This window comes from Pygocentrus nattereri, chromosome 7 (genome assembly GCF_015220715.1).
Source record: "Pygocentrus nattereri isolate fPygNat1 chromosome 7, fPygNat1.pri, whole genome shotgun sequence".
Lineage (NCBI taxonomy): Eukaryota > Metazoa > Chordata > Actinopteri > Characiformes > Serrasalmidae > Pygocentrus > Pygocentrus nattereri.
In genome coordinates this window covers 4175324-4198545 of record NC_051217.1, presented here as the reverse complement: position 1 = coordinate 4198545, position 23222 = coordinate 4175324, and the positions used below count along the sequence as shown (strand labels likewise).

General features: G+C 40.4%; 3 protein-coding genes across 6 annotated transcripts; 1 reads left to right on the top strand and 2 right to left on the bottom strand.

Moving 5' to 3' along the window:
- Positions 1-765: 765 nt before the first annotated feature.
- Positions 766-10135, bottom strand: tbc1d15 (TBC1 domain family, member 15). 3 transcript variants are annotated; one of them, XM_017690905.2, is made up of 17 exons: positions 10021-10135; positions 8738-8836; positions 8408-8482; positions 8102-8231; positions 7651-7855; positions 5921-6023; positions 5561-5758; positions 5090-5218; positions 4273-4376; positions 4008-4102; positions 3671-3787; positions 3298-3398; positions 3011-3110; positions 2766-2863; positions 2013-2129; positions 1718-1804; positions 766-1329 (listed from the first exon to the last, which is right to left on the bottom strand). In XM_017690905.2, exons 1-17 carry the CDS (start codon positions 10045-10047, stop codon positions 1126-1128), a joined length of 1989 nt encoding a protein of 662 aa, XP_017546394.1. In that variant the 5' UTR covers positions 10048-10135; the 3' UTR covers positions 766-1125. The 3 variants fall into 3 exon arrangements, with proteins under 3 accessions (XP_017546394.1, XP_017546384.1, XP_017546376.1); XM_017690895.2 differs by lacking the exon at positions 10021-10135 and adding an exon at positions 9710-9956 and having other exon boundaries at positions 5561-5755; XM_017690887.2 differs by lacking the exon at positions 10021-10135 and adding an exon at positions 9710-9954.
- A 33-nt stretch (positions 10136-10168) lies between these two features.
- Positions 10169-13777, top strand: chtf8 (CTF8, chromosome transmission fidelity factor 8 homolog (S. cerevisiae)). The gene is made up of 3 exons (XM_017690930.2): positions 10169-10856; positions 10973-11090; positions 11836-13777. The coding sequence occupies exons 1-3, from the start codon at positions 10834-10836 to the stop codon at positions 12067-12069; spliced, it is 375 nt and encodes a 124-aa protein (XP_017546419.1). The 5' UTR covers positions 10169-10833; the 3' UTR covers positions 12070-13777.
- Positions 13106-22495, bottom strand: has3 (hyaluronan synthase 3). Of its 2 annotated transcripts, none has more exons than XM_017690916.2 (5): positions 22213-22495; positions 21742-22113; positions 17606-18235; positions 16660-16761; positions 13106-16548 (listed from the first exon to the last, which is right to left on the bottom strand). In XM_017690916.2, the coding sequence occupies exons 3-5, from the start codon at positions 18233-18235 to the stop codon at positions 15619-15621; spliced, it is 1662 nt and encodes a 553-aa protein (XP_017546405.1). In that variant the 5' UTR covers positions 21742-22113; positions 22213-22495; the 3' UTR covers positions 13106-15618. The 2 variants fall into 2 exon arrangements, with proteins under 2 accessions (XP_017546405.1, XP_037395935.1); XM_037540038.1 differs by having other exon boundaries at positions 22254-22495.
- Positions 22496-23222: the final 727 nt, after the last annotated feature.

The window sequence follows — 23222 nt, the reverse complement described above, 5'->3', positions numbered from 1 at the left end:
TTAGGAACTTTAATAGTAATAAATGATGCAAGCCTCAAGACTTGATCTTCACTTTTGAAATACAAGGCATTTTGGAGACTTTCTGGGTTATTCCAGAATGAACTATAGCTTTGTTTGTTATATTGGACACACCTAATTATAAATAACCCAAATAAGTTAAAACCTATAAAGTTGGAGAGCAGTAGCATCACATTAGAATCGTTTCATAAACATGCACTCTTCAAATATAAAACTGCTTAGTTTTTTTTAGTAAAGACAATGGTTATAAATCCATGAACACTCAAAGAATCATTTAAATTGCATAAATTGTTCTATGCATGGTTAAATATTTGCTTTTCTGTTTTTTTTTTTTTTGGCCATTGTAACCCTTGGCTTACGCATTTGGTGCTTGGACCCAGATTTTCTGTAAAGCTGCTTTGTGACAAAAAAAGTGGTAAAAACAGAACAAACCACTAATATATTTTGACTTGTTTTCTCCTCTAAAACAACTAAATACTGGATGCAGAGGCTTAACCGTTGACAGAGAGACTAAATGGATATTCTGGATGTAATGCGTCATCCCACAGATTTGTATCATTACAAATGGCTCATCTGAAATTCTTAATAAAGAGGTTAACACGTCAGTGACATGAGCTGTAAACAGCAGGGTGGGAAGGCACCACTTCAGAATGAAGATTCGATCATGTTTCTTTTGTCTAAACCATTAATCTTCCAGTTTCCAGCCACGCAAGATCCAAAACCCAAGATCCATACCCATACACCACATGAGGAGAACATGTTTTAATCAGATCAACTTGTGCATGATTCAGAAAAGAGTAATTAGGGGAGAAAGTAAATTAGCACTTAAAATCAACAATGGAAACGCCATATTGAAAACTCAACAATGTAATGAGAAGGAATGATTATTTCAAAGACAACATGGTACAAATTACAAAAATAATAGTTTTAGGATCGCTTTAGATCCTAGTTTACATTCATACATATTCTTTTCTCATGTAAAGCATCTGTGATGCTTTATAATGTGACATTTGGTAGCAAATATCTACATGATACCCAATACTGTTCATCTTCCTGGTATACAGGTACCAAGAAAAAAAATCTGTAATATACATGTCAGGCTGTGCACTATGATATGAAGGCGACTTTACATCTGTTGCGTGATGTTTCTTGTAAGAGTCCGTGACCATTGGAAAAGGCCTGGTCTTGTCTGTGTGCAGGTCTTGGTGAGGACTGAGGTGATTCAAGTACTCCATACTCACTGGTTTCTAATGTAGAGCTGTCTGTGACTGTATTCAGGCCAAGAATTTCACTTACTGAATGGGGCAAGTCCTAAACACGAAACCAAGATAACAAATAAGAAACAGCACTACACTACAGTATATAAAGCAGTGAAAACTGAGATTACAGTTCAAGCCAATTTCAGAGATCACTTTGTACATATGGTCACTGTTGGAACAAAACATGTATCTCCAATTTTGTCATTTTTTTTTTTTTTTAAGTAACATTTAGAATGATTTTTTTTGTAAACTATTCAGGAGATACCAGGTTTTGGACCAACAGCAACATTATCAAGGTTTTTCCATTTTAAAGTAGTCTTTCATATTTATATAAAAGGTGTCCGAGTTAGAATTGCACACTAGTCTTATATACCATGTCTGGCTGTTTTAAAAGACCTGGCAGTTAAAGATGTGCGTCAACAGGCAGCTTTATGACATACCTTACAATTCTTTATCTGCATATATATAGCCTCTGATTTGATAAGGATTTCTTCAATGTCCAATTTCATAGAGAGTTCATTTATATGCTGCAAAAAAGTAGAAACTGACTGTTAATGCCACATCATCACAATATGCAAGAACGCATTAACATCAGCTGACTAAATAATGAAGGTATGTAGAAGAATGCACATTATGAAATGCTGAATCGATGCTTTCATATTTCAGTAACTGTTTGCATTATTGTGAATAAAGGCACAGACAAAAAACAAATCTTAAAGCAAAAGAAAACCTTACCTTTAGGATTTCATTAAATCCATAATGCCTGTCCATTATTTTCTGCTTTTCTGAATCCAAAATGGCACAGCAAACCAAAAGGTGAAAATTTTGACAAGGCAGTCCTGTCCACATCACCTTAGAACATGAACATTTAATTAGCATACTTATGTGTGTGTGTGTGTGTGTGTGTGTGTGTGTGTGTGTGTGTGTGTGTGTGTGTGTGTGTGTGTGTGTGTCTAATAATCGGTTCATGATGATCCCAGTGCAGACAACACACCCATGTAAAAAGATATATATAAAAAAAAAAAAAAAAAAAAAAAAAATATATATATATATATATATATATATATATATATATATATATATATATATATATGCAATAAAGGCAAATACATGACGAAGCTGACTAAGGGAAAGTCTAACATCTGGAAGTCATTTTGAATCATGACTAATGTGTATGGAACCAGCTACATGGGAATGTGGGTAAGAATGGTACAAAATATATATATATATATATATATATATATATATATATATATATATATATATATATATATATATATATATTTAAGTTGTGGACGGGAGCAGGACAAACAGTGTAGATATCCACTGAAAGTGGGCAGGAGCAGGATGAAAACTTGTGGAAGCAGGACTAAAAAAAGTCAGTTCCACACAGACCTCTAATATGCATTTCGAGTCAATTCATCTTACTAAACATAAGTGAAAATGTTTGTTCTTAGATTATTGAAGTGATACATGAATGTAGCAGACCTCCCAGAGGCGAAGCACATCCTGAAAGTGGAGTTCCCTCTTGAAGCGGATCAGTAACCACCGGAAACAGAAATACAGGTACCCTGAATCCTGAGCCTCTGTGAAAACACAAAAGCCAACCCACAGTCCACACTCATTAAGCCACTGAACATGTTATTCAGCAGAACACGGTAAAAGGAGCTTATCAATAATGTATGTGGCAGATCATGTTGTGTGCAGCCTCTGTGAAAAGGCCTCCCATTTACCCAGATAGTTCCAGAAAGCTAAGTCTAGCAGCCGCAGCAACGTGCTCAGCTGGATCAACTGGGTCTTCATTCCCTGCATCTGCTCCTCGAAGTTCTCATGCTGAAAATCAAGAGGACAGCTGGTACTTTACACAAAGCACTGTATGACTGTACACGAACAGTTTACATAATAACCTTTAGTCTTAAGTCATACACAGTGATAAAAATACCTAAGCTACTAGAACCAGAACATAACTGTCTGAGAGACGCATATATGAATCTACGGTGGATGGAAGATGTTTAAATACCATCTGATCCATGAAGGAGACAAAGCACCAGAAAGCATCCACCTCATTCTCCATTACGTAGAGGATAGGAGAAAGCAGATCACTCATGCCCTGCACGTAGCCTGCACAACAGCACAGCAAAGTGGGTTAAATGCAGGCACAAGAAGAAGAACACTAATTATGCACCATTTTTCATCCTACATTAAAAGAAGCTTACAGATTAAGTTAATGGGCTGAATAATTTAATAGGCTATTAACAGCACAAAGATAAATTCATTTAAAGTTTCTTGCAACACTGATCCCCCCCCCCCCCCTCCAAAAAAAAAATATATATATATAAAAAGAAATATACAATATCAACTTTTGTCTGAATCTAAAATTGTGCTACACTTACCCAAATCAAAGTCATACATGCAGTACGTCATTAAAATGTCATGCAGTAAAATCAGGCCAGGGTTGTCCAGACCCTCGTAGAACTTGTTGGTGCGGTCAGTTCTGTTGACATCTTTTTCTGAGGTTCAAAATAAATAAACATAAAAGGAGCTCATCATTACATGCTCATCATATAGTATGTCCATTATTTATTTCTGCTATATTCTGCTAAAGTATTGTTTGGTACAATTGACACCTCAACTACATGCTTTTACCATAGAACCAAAAAAAAAAAAAAAAAAAAAATCAATAAACTGTTTATCTTTAAAAACAAACTGCAGCTACATTTCATCACATACCGATAAGGCTCTTATAATCCCGTAACCTTGAGTTCCGCTTCTCCTGCTCTTCACTGACAGACTTCCACTGCAGCTTCATTCTGAAGTACTCATCCCTACAGCCCAAAGTTAAGGGAACACAATCACAAGCTTATCATATCACAATCATATGCAATACAAACAAGGAATGATCCTCAGCTGCTAAGCCTCTAACTAAAGTCAATAATGATATCTCCTAGTTGATAGTATGGATGAAATCATTTAGCAGAGATTGATCTACACTAACGTTTTCCTTTTTTGTAGGGTTTTCCTGTCTTCATGGGTGCTGTCCCAGGGATAATAGCCCAGCAAAAACTTCCAAGCTTCTTTCCTTACAGCATGGCACAGACCCTTAAGCACACAAAAAAGAAAAAGCATAAAACAACAAAAGATGGTAAACGACATGTTAGTTTAGGCTGGATTTTGAAATGGGAACTGTCAAATAAGCACAGACCTACTAGGCAGATCCTATTATACAATGATTAGCAAATGTGTCTTTGCACCTATAAAAGTGTTTCACAGACAAAAGGTCAAAAGAGGTCAAGTGACTTTTGTGACTATATGTTATGATCATGAAAGACACAGCAATGCAGAAATGCAATGCAATCAGGGTTACATCAGGGTTACCCAACTGGGACACTTATGGGATGTGGTGTATATGGGCATGTGTGTTTCTGCTTGGCACATCACTTCATTTCACAAATTAGGTTCCCTCCTTTGTCCAGGAAGACAGCTCATTAGTGAAATCAGGAGGTGTTGTGTCCAGCTGGAACAAACCTGCAGACAGTGTGGTTACTGATGAACAGAGGTGAGTGCCCCTGGACAGAACAGCTGTACTTCCTTCCTGTTTCGAGATCCCTTGTTAACCACAGATGGGGACTATGTTATGTAACATCTGGTGTTTAAACTCTAGACGTTCACGGACGAAAATGATATGAGCGAGTATCAAAACATGCTGAGCAGTATAGAGGGAACAGACTTTATGGGAAGCACGTCAGCAATACAAGATATTACTGGGAGCGAAACAATGTAGATGGGTTGATAGAAGAGATTTCTATTTTTACCCCTTTGAAAATGAGGTGCTTTAAGTGAGGCACATTGGACAGTCTTCCTTCAGAGTCCTGGTGTTTTGCCCAGTTTTCCAACAATACTGGTTCTCTCCTTTGTACTTCTGGCCTTGTACCCAAATCGATCTGCAACGAACAAGCACAAAAACACAGTTCAAGTCAAGGCAATGAAATCTCAGGAAAAACAGCAAACATAAATTATCATTAGTGAAACAGTTTTCCCTCTAGAGTAATGAATGCTCTCTCTATATGCTTTAATATCTTTCCACTGTCCTTCACAACCCTTTTCTTTCCAACTTCTGCTGATGTCATGTGGCATTAGTCAAAAAGAATTAGGTCTGTGACGAACTGAGATCAAGACAATCACATTTCACAGTCATGTAACACAAAGCAGGCTGAATTTAAGACACAGTTCAAAGTAAGTGATGACCTGAAAGACAGAATCTAAGCTGAAGTACATCTACTCACTCTGGTGATGACCTCAAAGCCAGGCTCCTCCTGTTGGTTGATCTCCAGCCCAGGGATCAACTCTCCTAAAATGTCTGCCATTTCCTCAGCGGGACGCTGCTGGCATTCAGACTCAGAAGGCCGAAATGCATCAAAGAAGTAGTTTGTGACTTTGGAGAAACCACCAAATGTTGTTGTGTAAGGATCCTTCTTGAACTTCTATGGAGAAGAAACAGTTCTAAAGATTTAAAGATTTAAAAGTGAAGGGACCACATTGCATGAGCTAATGTTTATGCTCAACACAATGACAACCACGAACAAGAGTTTGCATACACACGGACACAAATTATTTGTGGCTTGTCCTCAACAATTTTCTCATACCTGAACAAGGCCATAGTTTGTGTCATCTAGAAGATTCTCAAAGGACTGTGAAAAGGCTTTGCTATAGGTGCCAACAAGAAGAAGGTTTTCATCATCAGGACTCCTTCAAAAAGCAAAAAAAAAAAAACATTGTTTAAATTTACATTTAAGATGTTATAGACTAACATCAATGAAAACAACAACAACAACAACAACAACAACAAGCATTACTAAAAAAACTGGATGGAACAGTTGAGCACGTGTCATCACAGGTTATATCCCACCCTTGCATGACTGGCATGAAAAGCAAAAGCAACAAAGCTCAGCCCACATTTCATTATGAGAGCTGAGATAAGAACTTTAATAACAGCTATCTGTTCCTCAGTAGCGCTGCCTTGAACACGCTCATGGCTGGATTTAATCTGCAGTGATATTTAACGCAGTGGAGAAGAGCTCATACGTCTCTCTCATGAAGACTTAACTCCAAATGGACAGCTGCTGTCCTACCTGACACCAGCTAGTCCCCTGTCCTTTCGCTTTCTGTCTGTGAGACACTTGACATTTAGGAAGCTCTCTGAGAGGAAGTGAAATCCCCCAGCAAAAATTCCTCTCATTACCATACAAATTGTTTTGCATTTAGGTCTTTACTGTTTTAGAGAACAAAACTTTGAGGGGAAATGGAGGATTAATCACACTTGATTCAAAAGAGGAAACTGCGAATGACAGATTTAAATGTCTGTTTTTTGGAACTAAAAAAAAAAATACCATGTTTGACGTTCTGTGGTTGAGTAAAAAAAAATAAATAAATAAATAAAGTAATGCAGAACATGTAGCTTAATCATTGATGTATGTGGCATTTTCGTCACCTGGGAAATTAAGTATGCCGACTGGTGTAGCTAATCCAACACATCTAAAAAGGTCACAGCAGGTATCTGAAACATTACACTGCACTCTACTGGACAAATGTTAGAGCTGCACTAACGAGAGAGAGAGAGAGAGAGAGAGAGAGAGAGAGAGAGAGAGAGAGAACAAAATAACCTAGTTTCATAATGTGAAACATGAACTTTTGAGCATAAAATCTGAGATATCGGCCTCAACAGAAAAGAAAAACATAAGCATAGACGACTGCCATTGCTCAAAGTCAAAGCTTCTGTTGTCATACACAGTGGTCTATAATCTATCTATTTTTACCCAATGTACCCAATGAACTTCAAAAATTACTTATAAAAAGTTAATAGCTTAAAACTGCATTAGGCAGTCAGTGAACTGTATTTTTTTTTTTAGGTAATCTTATAATTTATGTAGATTTATGTATTTTTTTTTAACATAAATTTTCACTTCTCCTACTCATTAGACATTGGGTTGTATTTACTGCACTCTGTCAAGTGTTTGGACTTGATCTGCTGATCAGCACCTTATCAGAACCTTGTCAAAAATCCGCAGGAACCCTGATATTAGTGAATCCTGATTGTCCAGTTCTTCGTCCAGTTATTATTTTATGTGAGAATTTACTGTGTCTTTAAAACTGATATATTTCAATGACCTCTGTTCTACACAGATTCCCTCTGTGGTATGTTTTAAAACATTAACAATGAGTACATACAAGACCAAACTCTTTGATTTTTAAAAACAAGATCGAAAACTTCCATGATATGGGCCCTTTAAAATTCAGGTGAATTTAGCACCACACTCATTGTCCACCGCTTTTGGCTCTACTCAGGCCAACACTTGCTCCCAGGCTCTGTACTTACTCGCTGAGTTGCACTGATTTCCTCAAGCTATCCAGGAATGCTTGGCTGCCTCCCTGATGAAAATGAATGGCTGGCAACGTTGTATCATCTCTCAGGCAGAATATCAGGTATGACCAGCCTTCACATTTGACCGTGACAGACCTGAGATCAGCTACGTTAAAAGAGAAGGACCGCTTGTTCCGCTCATGCAAGTGGTTTGAGCCACCTAGAGGAAATAACAAGAACAGGATTTATCAATTTTGCAGCTCAAATCTAAATTTACTTTGTTCAAGAAGAGTGGCAGCATTTCTGTCTTTCTGCCAACTTGTTTACTACGTAACCGTTATCTATGTCTACATTTACTTCTGTGTGCAGACAGAGCAATACAGTAAAAGCCTTTCTAAGAATAAAACAACTTGCAGGCTTTATACACATATCAGGCCTTTAAACAGTGACATGCGTAATGTCTTACCTTCGCCGTTAGTGTGGGCTTTCCTTTTGAAAGACACAGCGTTCACCATGTCCCATTCAGTCTCATAGCTCAGCTGCTGGTCTACAGAACGATGGGGCCGCTGTGTCCACTCCACCACTGAGCTGGAGTCCTTCACGTAGGAGGACAACAAAAAGGACATCAATGATATTCATCAACCAAGAACACAGCTGCTTGAAGTATGAAGCATGTAAAGGGCAGAGAGAACTGGGAGAATATCCGCATGTCTAAGAAAGACAAACCAACGAATGCGTCTACAGATCAGAAAGTATCACTGTAAAAACAAACCTTGCAGGCACAGAGCATATTTGAGGGATCCACTGTATCCTCCAAAGGTTTATATTCCACAACAACATCTCCATCCTATAGTGGAATAAGCATGATTGTTTCATGTGAGGTGGTGGCTAGCTGCCTGGGCTTTATTCTTGAAATACAGTGTCTAATAAATTTAAGGCACAGCATTTGGCTTCAGTGCGTATTGGCCAAGTCTACAAAATATTAACAGTAATCACATGTGTTGATAGCTTAACATAATTCACTTCTCCTACTCATTAGACATTGGGTTGTATTTACTGCGCACTGTCAAGTGTTTGCACTTTGACTGCTGTTGATCAGCACCTTATCAACAATCCGCAGGAACCCTGATATTAGTGAATCCTGATCGTCCAGTTCTTCTGTGCTCGAGTGGATAAAAACTCCTTCATGTTCAAATATCACCTGCAAACACAGCAAAACACAAAACATTTATGTCTTCTTTTTGCTCTATATATTCTAAGGCGGCCTCTCCCTTTTCCAGCATTCGACTCTAACCTGGCCAGACAAGTAACTCAGCAGTTACCTGCTTGATGTCTGAGGAATGTGAAGCTTCATGCCTCTAAGAGGCACTTCTACAGTAAACACATATTAGACTTCTGGCGAAGTACAATTGGTAGGTTTGCATTTATGTGCATCTCCCCAGATCTGCTGATCCTCACACCCTTCATTCCTACTGAAAATGATGCTTGTTTAACTTGCTACCATCTGGACAGGATCTTTGCCACTTGATCACACCCAAGTTCACAACAGCGATAAAGCCTTTTTCCCAGGGGGAAATGCCAATACCGAAGAACAACTGGACCTGTGTGCACTTACTAGTTAAACAGCCTAGTCAAGGTTAAGTAACCTGTCACAGAAATACAACTACCAAGGCATCAAGAAGAAACTGAGATGTCATGTGAGGGCGCAAAGGTTTAATGTGTTGTACAGCTAACGCTATTAACAAGACACACATTTACTAGTTATATTTAACAGCTTGTTCATTAATCTCAATCTAACGCAATACACGTCCCTTTTTAACCTGTTTGACAAGGAGGCGGTCGCTCTAAGTTTAGGCTAAGTTAGCTCACTTAACCTAACCTAGCTCACTAAAGTGAGATCACTCAGCTGGCGAGACAGGCTAGCTCACCAACTTAGCTATCGTTAGATTATTTTTGGCACGAATCTGCTTTGCTGTTGTTGGCTAACGCTACAAAATCAAATATCATTCAGTGCTTAAACCGCTCAGTTCAGCAGTTCACAAGCTACACGTCAGTCCAACCATATTTCTCGTACGTATAGGTGTAGCTGGCTGCATGTGATCGTTGTGCCTCCGTGGCATTCCTGGCAGAGGACAGCTGTTAGCATAACACCGCTATCTAGCAAGCGGACCGAGGGCTTTACCGTAGGCTGCTAGTGCTAACAGCTAATAGCCTTCTGCTAAAAACAGTAGCCGGGCACTGCCCTGCGCTGGCTCTCACTCTTTGCCAGCTGCGCAAACGTTTAGGACCCTAACACATCTACATAAGAGTCCACCGACATGCGACAACAGAGCCGAAGTGGTTTCAGTTCACAGCGCTGAACAGCACAGCCGCTTCGCTCGGTACCTTGGGAGGAGGAGTTGTGGCCGCCATATCCACTGCGCTATCCCGCTCCACTACAACACTGACAGCTCAGCTTCCGCAGGACCGACTCTGCGCAGGCCCACTACCGACGGCGGAGGTCGCTCTAAGGTTGAAGCGTGTTATTTTCGAAAGCTGTCTTCTGTGGTTAAATTAGATTTCTGTTGCACCCTGTCGACCTTTAAAATGAACGATATTTGCAGTGCCTAATTGTAAACACGTATTTAATGTCTTACAAACACAATTCGTATGTAATCATTATTTTATATTTCGCTTAGTTTTGAAACTAACCCACAATCTGTATATGAAATGCAATTATAAAGTCAGTGTGAAACTGCAACGCTGTAACAAAGGCGTTATTTTATATTTTGTACATTTCATACATTTACTTATTTTAATAAAGCGCTAGTCGGACGATATGGCCTGCTTGACCTGATTATGGCATAAAAGCGAAGGGATATGCAGTCTTTTATTTTGAAATTCCGAGAACTCGCACGAAAAGTAAACACAGCCGTGAGCTCGAACCGGCGGGAAGCTTGAGGGAAAAGAGCGGCGCGCTGTGGGTCTGATTGTGTCTTATACACGTAAAGTTTATAAAGCATTTATCAAGAGAAGTGTTATGTTCTGCCTCTCTGTCAAAGCCGCCGGAGAAAGGGCACCGGCCAGAGATATTTGAGCGAAACTGCATTCTTCTTTTTATTTTCGAGTTGGGCTGGTTAGGCTAACGCTAGCTGCTTGATCGGTCTCTCAGCGCAGAATCCAAACCCATAAACTAAACTGCCTTAAAACAGTCATATCATGGTTCAAATAGTCATCTCAAGGTAGGTGTGCCATATGTTAATTGTATTGTAGTAAAATACGTTAACACTGCGGCAGTAAGGAACATTATATAGGCCGTGTAACACACTGTGTAGCTAAACTACCTGTTTCCATGCAGCAAGGCTGGGGAAGGTCCTCCTGAATGGCTGTTGGTGGAGTTGCAAGGAGAGATGGTGTCGAGGCAAAACACTGGGCTGGCTGGAAATCTTATGGGAGACCTACACTACACAAAAGAGGTGGGTCTACTGATGTTCCCCATCGTTGCTGCCTGTGCAGGTTGTCATCCAGGGAGCAACAATAGAACAACACTAGTTTTTCTGAGGTTTACAAAGGAGTTAGTCTAGGTCAGATGAATGTCTCATAAACTTACGAGTGCTGAGTTTTTGGAAGTTTGTATTTTGTTATTTTAGAAAAACAACAATTTAAACAAGTGTGTGTTTTTGAGTCTGGAAGTTGTTTAAGTGGAAGTACAACAACATTGGACCCATATTGGTACTGGCAGGTAGTACAAATACCACTAGTGTTAGATTTGACTAACATTGAGCTGAAGTTTGATCATTTCTTTGTTTAAAAGTGGAAGAGCAGGATGTTTAGGTAATGCTGGGCTACTAGCTTAAAATAGCAGCGTTTAATTAATTTTACTGCATTTGAAACTCTACAAATACAGCATGTATTTTATTACTAATTAAGATGATTGTAATTTCTACATTTTTTAAATGGTTTTGCATTGGTATGAAATGCATGGAAAAACACTGGATAACGACATCATCCCACAGTTCCCCTGTAATTGAATCGCTAGTTGTTTAGTGTTCTTGTAGTACTGGCAATACAATCCAAAAAGTGCAGTGTAACATAATTTATTGCAAACATGACAATACATTGTCATATTGCCCACTTCTCCTGTCATAAAAAGTTTATTGTTTAATAAATTGATTGTTTACTCCATACAGCCTTGAGTCACATTTCCGTCTTCTGTCCCAGGGTGTACCGGTGCTGATTGTGGGGCATCACATCCTCTATGGAAAGCAGGTCAAACTGGAGAAACCCTTTGCTGTCCTGATGAAGCACTCTGGTCTCCCTCAGGATGATGAGGTAGCCATGGAAAGTAGCCAAGAGAAGCCTACAGCCTACTCTGTTTCTGCCCTGATTAAAAAGAAGCTGATCTTTAAAACCCGTCCTAAACCCATCATTACTAATGTGCCCAAGAAAGTTTAGCTAATCTGCAGGGAGCTTGATATCTATTGTGAAAACATACCATTCTCAAAAGGTACATTCTGACAATCTCATTACAAGAAAGCACAACAGTCTCTCAAGTCTGTTAACTACTTCTCTTTTTCCCCCACTAACTGTTCTGTAAGATGAAGTTGGATGTGGAATGGTGAAAAACCTTCTTGGGACATAGAACTTGCATGTGTGTTTTAGCCAAATGTGGTAAACATGAAAACCATGTTTACTGGTGGCAGAAGATGAGTGTTTCTTGTTTGAACATGTTGTTGAATGATATTGTTTCATCACTGCAAACATGTAAATAATAGATGTGCAGGTTCATTATGTAGGACAAAACCATTCAATTAAAAAAGTTTATTTTTATAAAAATCAGTTTAAAGATGTAATAACGATCTGCAAAAATAAACAGTTAATATTGCAATAACCATATAAAACTTTTAAAAAATTGTTCTTGTACATATTTAAGTATTTACACAATAAATGTATGAGGTCAAACAGTATGACTACTGTTTCAGTTGTTCACACAAAGAAAGCAGTTGTAATTTCACGCCACAACAGTCTGATAAATGTTGGTATAATGAAATACGTTTAAAAGTGTCTCTTAGTTGCCTATTGCAGATTTTGTAGAAATGTCTTGTGAAACAGGCAGTTGGCTGACCATACTCAGTTTTATCCTAGGTATAAGTGTTCAGTGTATAGTTTCTGAAATTCCCCTTAACAAAAAAGCATCATAAAATGTGAGAGTAAGTATTCCTTTTCACACTTGCTCTAACAGTTAAAATGATCATAACACAACAACACTTTTAGAAACCTGGGTGCTGGACAGTAGATCATGAAATAAAAGTACATCATACAGTGACAAAATCCTAATGGGTTGTACAGAGTCAGTGTGTCAGTATTCTTGCACACATTCAACATTTCTTAAATATTTAATATTAAAAAACTAAAATTCAACATCAGGCTGTAAACGTTCTGAAAATGGCTATAATTTTCATAGCAAACCAAATTTGTATATCCTGATCTGTATATTAAGAATAAAACTAATTGTTATCTAAACATATTTTTTTCCCCAATAACATGTTTGAGTGTGGCTCATTGTAAAGCACTTTTTTTTTTTATTCTTTCCATGCTCCCTGTACACATTCTCAATAATTAATTCTCCTGTCATGACCTTGGAGAAAACATGTTCAGCCATAAGGGGTGGGCAAAATGGCATATACATGATATACGTCATGATATTTCACTTTATTTGTTTTGTTAATTGGAACTTTCAGGGGTCAACGTTGCCTATTGTGTGGTGTCCCTGGCAATAACAGCTTATATCATGGCACTTAAAATGTAGAGCCTGTGGCTAGAGTGTCTTTTTACCTTTTTCTTTCTTTTTTCCCTTTTAAGCAAACCGCCAGACCAGCAATAAAAACCACTGCTTTTTTCTCCCCTGCACGAGATCCAGACACTGTTTGACCAGACATGGAACAAGTTACATGAAATCAGATTGTCATTTCGCCAACTGACGTGTTCTTCTTTATGTAATTTAAGCAACACTTGGCTGGTTTTTGGTAATGACGTATGGTAATTGTAACTGCAATACATACACAATAAACGTTTGTGTGATTCTGGCGCAAATTCAAAGTTTTGGCAATAAGAGTCTTTAGCTTGGTGGCTCGATTGGTCTTTGCAAATCTCTATACCACATCAAAATTAAGAAAAATATATATCATCAAAAACTCACAATACAATGATTTTTTCCCCCACGTCATATACTATGCAGCTCCAAATCCAATTAAACAGCATCGTTTATGCTTTTCTTTTTTATTAATGAGGCCTGTAGTTGCTCTGTGATCTTCAAGTACTGACGTATGTCTATGCTTTGCTCAGGAAAACCTGTTGTGTTGTAATATGACAGTTTATCATGTTCACAATAAATATCATATTGCCCACCTCTATGACGAGATGCTTTTAACCCACTGTCCGTTTTTTTTACAGTCCCTCTACAGAAATTAGTCTACAAACATCCAAGCACACTAGTCGCAGTGTTCTTGTTTTCAGACCCTGAAAGATTGCCAGAGCTTGTCCCGTCACTCTGAGTGTGCCTGTGTATTTAGGGAGGTGTGGAGGCTGCTTTTGCCATGTATGCAGAGGTGCAATCAGTAAACCCATATATGTGGCACAGAGAAAGTTGTGTGAGCTGGGTTAGTTCAATAAATGAAAATCAACAAGCTTCTTATGTCTGCTTTTGCCCTGCCTACAGCCTACATAAATGCCAAAAGCAGCAAATGTTTCAAAATTTGGTCAATGTACTTAAAATACCGCATTGTCACAGAAATACATTTCTGCATTACTTATCCTGCTAATTCAATACGGTGTGCAAGGGACAAATACAACAAACTAGTGTTAAATAACATGATTATTCTAGATTATTCTATTTCTAGGTGCCTGAAAGCTGCAGCATCTAAAGAATGAATAATTGGTCAATTACACAGTGACATCCAATAAATAATCAGCTGACTCATACGTTTATTAAATATGCCATCTAACTAATATTTTGCTTATAATTTGAAAACTAGTTAAAGACGTCTTTACCATTATTATTTGAAAACAAAGCTTGTAAACAGACGGTATTATGTGTCTTCTTTGCACGTTCAAGTTTCAGTTTGCACAGTCACTCTTGAAGTCTTTCTTCACAGACTATACTTAAATAATAGGAGTGCAGAATATATTTATATGATGGTAAACCTAAACTGTACTTTGTCTCCAATTATCCTGCATCTAGAGTAACAGGGAACATGAAAATAGAATACTGGTAGATATGGTAGATATTGGTAGAATACTGCTTTCTAGAAAGGGAATTAAATGTAGCCCATTGATTGTGGTTAATTATCTAGCTAAGCATATATAATTCTCTTTGGTTGTTCCCAAAACAATCTGTAAATGTTAGATGAACAGAATGTTTTTTGGGAAATACTTAAATTAAGATTAGAGAATGAAATAAAGCTGGCGTAAACTTTTGAAATAGGACCAAACCTAAATGCTTAGTCCACTTTTAGTATATCACTCCATTTAATACTGTTCAGCAGCACAGAGAATAATGTCAGATTGTCTAACCAATTAAAATAATGACAAAACAATATTTAACCTGATTTTGGCACCTAACACCAGTGCAGTGTCTAATTTAGGGACCTCTTTCAGGGAGAGAGTCGTGCATGTTTGACCATCCTCAGTGTATGATTTACATGCAGAATGTACAAGCACCATACCACTCCACTGATTTGATATGCTAGTGTAAGCTCTGATTTTATATAAACTGTACTCAGGACATCACTTGGACATTTCCTCTGATGTGTGCTTCAAATTTGAGAAGCACAGTTCTGCTCTGCTGGTAAATTACCTTGCAAAATACCTTCAACAGTCTTTCAGTACACATGAGTGGACCTACGTGTCACAAATAACTTGTAGCACCAGTGAAGGAGAGGGCAGTTTCAAATCCCAAATAATTTATCTGGCAGCACCTTTGAAGTAATGTTGGAGAAGAACATGCTAGGCCTCAGCATAGGGCAGATGATACTGTTCCTCCCTCTTATTACAGCGCTTCGCCACTATTGCCAAGTAGAGTACCAAAAGTATGAGCCAGTAGCAGGCGTAGAGGATGGTCCCAGCAACGAGTAGGACCTTTTCGGTCTCAGTGAAGGGCTCTTGTGTCTCACAGTAAATGGTGTAAGCCACTCCCCCGAGCAGGATAAGTGCCCATACAGTCACAGGCACAGCCCCAATTAAGTTTACCACAATTTTTTTCCTCCCAGATGTACCCCAACCTGCTTTATTAATTGTCAACAGGGCAAAGATCTTGGCTGGCAGGAGGCTGGACATGTACAGCAGAGAATAGAGGGACATGAAGATCATGACCAGACTGCCCCTCAGAAAGCAGGCATATGTAGCCTTTACCATTCCCACCAGCTGCACTGTTAGCAGGAATAACAGAATGTTCCACAGCCGGCCTCGGTAGAACAAGTGGATCACTGTAGCCACCAGGAAGAAAGGGAAAAAGCCTGTGACCACAGACTCATAGGTCATCCAGAGGCTGTGCTTGTGGAACCAAAGAGCATTGTAGAGCCACTCTCGGAAGTAAGACTTGCTCCACCGAGTCTGCTGGTTAAGCCAGCGCAGATACTGAGTAGGTGTCTCAGTCTGGCACTGTGAGCGTGCAGTAAACTTTGTCTTGTAGCCAAAACTGAGCACCCGGTTGGTAAGGTGGCGGTCGTCACCAAAGCTGCACTTGCTGCCCAGGAAGGTCTGGTGGTACCATGGCTCCAGGAATTGCTGGAGGAGGGAGTTGCGGTACATGCCCAGGGGTCCACTGATGCACTGAACACAGCCAAAGTAGGACTGACAGGCACGCTCCACGTTGAAAGCCATCCAGTACCGCACACTGCTCAGGAAAGAGATCCAGGAGTCATACTTGTTCAGGATCTGAAACAGTTGAGGGACAGTTACTTTGAGAATGGCCCTGTACTTGGGAATATGGAACCCCCGAGTAGTGCTTCCTACTATGCTTCTTAAATAAATGTAATAAATGTTTACCTGTACATCTCCTCCCACTCCACCCACCTCTGGATCATCCTCCAGAACCTTTAGCATCTCAATGGTGCATGCTGGATCCAGAACTGTGTCTGAATCACATACCTACAAACATACAAAAAGGGGGCTCAGACTCTACAGCAGCCTAACATGAAAATACACATGACAGTTTGGAGAACTGAAGTGGTGCCGTATCCCAGATTTGTCAAAGGCAGGAATTTTCAAGTGTAGATTCACTCAAGTTAGCTTCTCTGCACAATGGTCAGCTCAACTATAACCTGAAATGTTCATCTGCAGTTTACTTCAGTTTTACTACACATACAATTTGAATTCAATTCATTTGTAAATTGATCGGTGTAGTGGATCTGTTTAGTAGAAGTGGAAGTAGTAGAAGTGTAGTGGATCTTCTAGTAGAAGAACTAGAGCTGTGCTGGCCACTGACTCTCCAGGACCAGAGTTGTGTATCCCTGCTTAAACTGAGAATGCCTGGATCTTTGAACATTGCCTTTGTTTTCTTCAGCTGATGATCACTGCCTGTGCAGGAGCAATGAGAGGTTGCTGACAGCACACAGGTGTGCTCAGGGTGGAAGGCAGTGAAGTAACCTATGACCTCCATATAATAGTGAATCTGAACTCAGGACCTGAATTGGAAGTGAAACCGCTATTCTAAACAGTGAATAGAACACATTAAATATGCCACAAAAATATGTTTCTGAAAAATATCCAAACGGGAGACACTATTGTCTGTGGTTAACCTCAAAGTGGTGAAGATATTGACAATAATTTTTAAGCCTGCACACACAGAGGAGCGTTGTCCTAGAGAAAATTTTCAGCGATGGGATTAAGGCAGTACAAAGATCTCAAACCCTTATAAAGAATCCTCTTTTATCTTGTCTTATTTTAAAGAACCATTCTGACCTCTGGAACACAAACTCAGACTTGGACTTACCTGGACGTAATCCACTGAGTTCCCCAGTGCTTTGAAAGCCGTATACATCACCTCCCTCTTCCCACCCCACTCTTGCATTATGCAGGAGTACCGGCAGCTGTGCACCATCCTGGCCACCCGTGCAGCTTCTTCTGCATTCACTGAGCCCGTCCCAACACTCCTGGCCCCATCACTGTGGTAGTTGCCCTTCCACACGACACACCCAGCATGCTCTGCTCCCCCCATCACCTCCTGGAAGATGTCCATCATGTAGGCGTCCTCTGGCCGGTTCCCATCCACCACTAGCACAACCTTGAGTCCAGGGAAGGAGATGCGACGCACGCTGCGCAGACACTTGCGCAGGTAGTCTGGGTCCTCTTGGTAGGCAGCGATACAGAGGGCCACAGTGCGACGCAGGTGGCACGGCTGTGAAGGCCCTCGCATGCGCTGGTGCTCTAGGAAGGCAAAGAGGCTTTGCAGCAGCAGATGCAGTGACAGGATTGCACCATACAGGCCGAAGGAGAGGTGGTGCTGCTCGGTGTGGATGAATTGGTAGCCGGTCACATATGCAAGCAGGATGGCAAAGAGCACCACGGCTGCAAATAGAGTAGTGATGAAGATCCGCACCGCTGTGCCACAGCGAGAGGGCATCTGTGAAGTGGTGAAAATGAAAAAGAGAAAGACAGACAAAGGGAGTAAAATAGAAGGAGATGAGAAATTAAAGGGGAGGAGGTTCAGGATTTGTGGAATTAATTTGCTTCAGTTTTAACACACAGACTTTGTACATTGCACGGCCTCAAAAGTGGAGGCTCATTTCTCTACACAGATCCTTTCCATTTTTCTCTACAGATGTGATGTACCATGTACTTGCTTGGATTTATATTGTAAAAACAAATGCAGAACATGTATTTAAAAAGCCACATCATCTATGGAGAGAAGGAGAGAGAGCAAAATTGAAAAAGAAATTAAAATAGAAGAAGGAGAAATAGGAATTCATTTGCTTCAGATTTGACTGATAGCAGTTCAGTGCTCAAGTTTCGTGGAGAGGTTTTCTGGGACTGAATGACTATGTTGAATGAGGATGGAGAAGATGTTAATAGAGCCTTTGTACGTCCTTGGATGTACTAGATTTCAGTGGGAGGGGGCTTAATGATGATCAAGGCATTTCTTATTCCTGCTTTTACTACACTAGCATCTCCATAATCTCATTTGTTTTCCATGCCCTGTCTGTCTGTAAATAGTTCTTGCACATCAGATTTCTGAATAGAGGATGAATGACTATGATATAATAAATCAAACGGATCTCTTTCTCTCTCTTGCTCAGGTTAATGACTTTTAATTAAAGGCTGGGAAGGGCTTGGCCACCACTCTGTGGCATCCTGAGCTGAGAACAATCTCCCCATTTATTTCTCCCTGCGCCCCCTGACCACTGGAAGAAAGAGCTTCTTCACTCACTGCCCTCATATCATAACAGCCAATGCCATTGATCAGTCAGAAATGAAACCCACTGCTCCCAAAGTGGACGTTACTTTTACAACTTATCCAGGCTCTCTCAGAGATATTTACAATTGTTCTACCACAACCATCTTGGATTATATCGTATAAACTCAAATGCAGATAAATCTTTTTCTTTTTGATGAGTGGTTGGAAAATGCACATTAGTGTACTCAGGTCTCAGAAGTGCTGGGACAGTGCAATATTATGGCATTCATAATATCATGACATCAGAATTCTTGATTTATCTGCCCCTTTTCTCATTTTTACAGTATTGAAAAGATGAGCAAGATGAGAAATCATGGGTTCAAAGAAGCTCAGAGTCTCAAAGTGACAAACAGCAGGCAGTCACTCAGGAGTGTGTTTGACCCTAATTAGAGGGCCTGCTCCCCTAGGGGCTTTTTAGCTTCAGGGACTGTGAAAGAAGAAAGAGCTCATGTCAAACTCAAGAGCACCCCAACTGTCAGTCTGTCACTAAAGGCTGTGCACACAGACAATCTGAGTGATGACATGTAAAGAGTACCCTACACAAACTGATACAAGTATAGAAATGAGAGTTAACTCTTTAAGGTCCATCCTATTTGGCTGATAAACAGTATTTCCATTTTACCCATTGCTCCCCCCTGTATGACCTCCATCAGGGAAGGTGCCCCAGCAGTCCAAACAGAAACTAAATTATCTCAAGAGATCATTAACTACTTACATTGGCTGTAATGGGTTATCACACCATGGGCAAAAGAAGATCAGACCATGCGCTTTCAGGAGATAGTAATGCCTTAGCTTTCTAAAACCTGCTGATGATCTGAGAAGAGACAGCCCTGTGCTGTTTGCAGTGTATGGGTCCTTTGGAGGCTCCAGAAAAAATGCAGGTAGGTGTCAGAGATCCTCATTAAGATTCTGGTCGAGGAGCAGGGAAATGTCCTCAGATCAAATGATGAAAAGGCAGGTAGCTTGTATCCAGTAAAAGTCAAGTCTGAGCAGTAGGAGAAAAGTTCCAAGTGCAGCACCTTCTTCTGGACCCTGTACTGACTGCCTCACAGGTGAAGGTAGAATCAATGAGAATTGTTGGTGGGACAAGACACTTTACCCAGGAGGAAGAGAGGGAGGGCTGAGCACAAGATGATGAGGAAAAGGAGGGGGCAACTGAGAGGAAGAAGAAAGAACAGTTGAGATTGTTTAGAGAATAGTGCGTTGGGTGGTCAGCATGATTTGGTATTCAGCAGCTCCCTTTGTAGATTCCAGAGTGTGTTGATACTTTCTGTCAACAGCCTGTTCAGAAATAATTATGAGCCTTTGGGGTAGTCACTGAGTTACTGTGTGAGACTTCCGCTAGGGAATTTACAGCTTCACTCTGCCTCATGAAGTTCGAATAACTGGATATATATCCTAAACACAAGATAATGAGACATGAGAACTCAGGAAAGAAAAGCATTCATTCAATCAAAAATAACAGAGACAGCGACAGTGATTAAAGAATGCCAACTGCTGATGAAAAGCCTCTCAGTAGTCATCTTCCTCCAGACCAGGTGGATGCAATGTTTTTTGCCACTAGGAGGCACTCACAGAAACATCTAATTACAACACAATAAAAATTGTCACCCTCCACGGAACCGTTTGAATTGGTTCACTTAACTAATCAGTATGTACATAATCTGTCATACTGTGCTTTTTTGTTTTTAGGAATGTTTTATTGGTTTATTTTGGTTTCTTTTTTTTGTCAGGAAAGATACTTCAAACAGCTATTCTGCTACTTACTAAGGGAGTTTATTGAATTTTAGATATTATCAATTTTTTTTCAATTTGAAAAGCTGTTTACCCCAAGAACTTTTGATGAACACAGTATAGGTATAAAGACTATGCCAATAGGATGCAAATAGTATGTTACCAATGAAAACAAGTGCATCCAACACAGTGGCTAATCAAAAGATTCCATGCAACAATACGTTGGTTGAAACATCCACAGCTATGACATGATCAAAGCTGCCCCTAGTCCTTTGAAAAGCCAAGCCCCCACTGGGCTGTATTGCTAATGAACTGATGTATCTCTGGCCTGCCTGGGCGTTATAATCTAATCTAGTGACTTGTAAATCCCAGGAGGGTCTTTTCCTAGGGCCACCAGACCCCTGTGTGAAGTCAGTCTCTGATGACATGGAAACTAAGGTGGGCGGCATTTTCCTTGGAGAGGTCCTATATCTTCAAACAGAATTCATACGCGTTCCTGTCTGCTCCTGTTAGCCAGCCAGCCTGGGGCCACAGACATGAGTGCCAGGAAACAGGCCACGTTCCACAGAAACTGTTAATGCAGTTACTCTGGAGACTCACACCCTAAAAAGTACACAATATATACTTAAATTTGTTCTTAGACAGTCTCTAAACTATAAAACTAGCCGTTCTACAAGAGCAATTACAGCAGTTTTTCCCTGTTAACTTTCTGTAAAGAAATGATTACAGAGGCCTATTTGTGTGAGTCTGAGACCTCTCAAAATCCATCCTGACTCTCTTTTGCTACTCTTAGTATTTCACATATTGACTGAATCACATACGGATTGAATGCTGGTTAACTTTTTTAAAGCGAAATCGTTAAAAAAATAAATACATTGTCACATCCTGTCTGTGAAAATCCCGACACAATAGATGATCAGTCTAGTAGAAGATTTCCATACCTTCCCAGCCCTGTGACGGTGATGGTGGGCTCCCTCTGCCCTGGCGGAGTTCGGCTTGCAGGGTGTGTGTGTGTGTGTTGTCCGGCTCCACTCCTCTCTGCTGCAGGACTACAGCAAGCTCCTTGTTCTGCCTCTTGCTCACACTACATCTTTATTCCACCAGTCCTTAATTCACGAGATCCCTCATCCAAAAATACAGCACCCTCGCCCTCCTCCTCCTCTCTTCTTCCCTGGTTCCTCCTCCTTCTCCTCTCTTTTCCTTCTTCCCTTCTATCTCACAGCACAGACCTCAAGCATTAAGGCCTCTCAGTTCAGCTATAAGCCTTTCAGAAGACAGCATCATGGAGAAGTCTGTTTCTGCCTCCTCTTGTCCTTGAGAAACAAAATAATTCTGTAAGTTTGTAGCTTTCAAATACTTGAATCTGATCATGTGTGAGTCGTATTTAAAGTTAACTCCTCTTTATCACTTACCTAGTCTGGGGCCCTGCATGACTGTGGATAGAACGTCCTACCTAGAGCAGGCGCAGGTGCTCAGGGTGTTCTCTCTGCCTTTCTTTCTTCCTTTTTTCTTCTCCCTCCATGCCTTAGCGTGAGCTGTGCTGCAGTGGCAGCTGCTCTCCGCTCTGCACCTCTCTGCAGCACAGTCCAAAACCCAGTAAACTCCTTTCTGCTGTCACACCGTCCTGCCTTTCTCACTACCTCTCTCCCCTCCTGTCCCACACTTCTCTACGCGCTCTCTCTCCTCCGTTGCTCCGTTCTGCAGTGCAGCCGGCTACCACAAGACTCAGGACTGTTTGAATGGACCCCCCCTTTCCCCTCGGCTACACACACACACCATCTCAATGCATCCTTTATGGGCTTATTTATTTATCCATTCCTCCTCCCTGCACCCCTGCTGCTGACAGCCTGCAGGTCCAACACAGGCTGATGAGGAGGTGGGGAAATAGTCATGGAGAGAAAGAATATTAGAGTATTAAAAAGGAAAGAAAAAAGGGAGGATGTGAGAGAGACTGGTGCATGGTCTGTTATGACATACCATTCAGTACCTAAAACATTCCTATTTGGGTGCTAAACTCCTTCCTTAGTCCAACAAAAACTTAGTGTTATTGAATTGATCCCTCAAAAAATCATCACTCTCTCCTTCTCTCTGCCTGTGCAACATGGCTAGCACGTAATTAGTGTAATAGCTCTTTCATGGCTGGGCAGCAGTGGAAAGTAGAGAAGGGTCGCTGGGGGGATGGGGGGAGTCCTGCCTGGCTTCTGAAGTTTAATAGCATCACAGCAGTCCCCATGCTGGGGGAATGTCCTTGGCTCTGAACCACCGCAGGAACACACAGTGTCTATTCTTGCACAAGGCAATATTAATATGAAAGGTATAGCCTGTGTCTGTTGATTTCCATGATGCACAATATATTAGCATGACAGTGACAAATATTTAGGAATGCAAACCTCACAATGATTCAAATACAATTCTTTAGAAA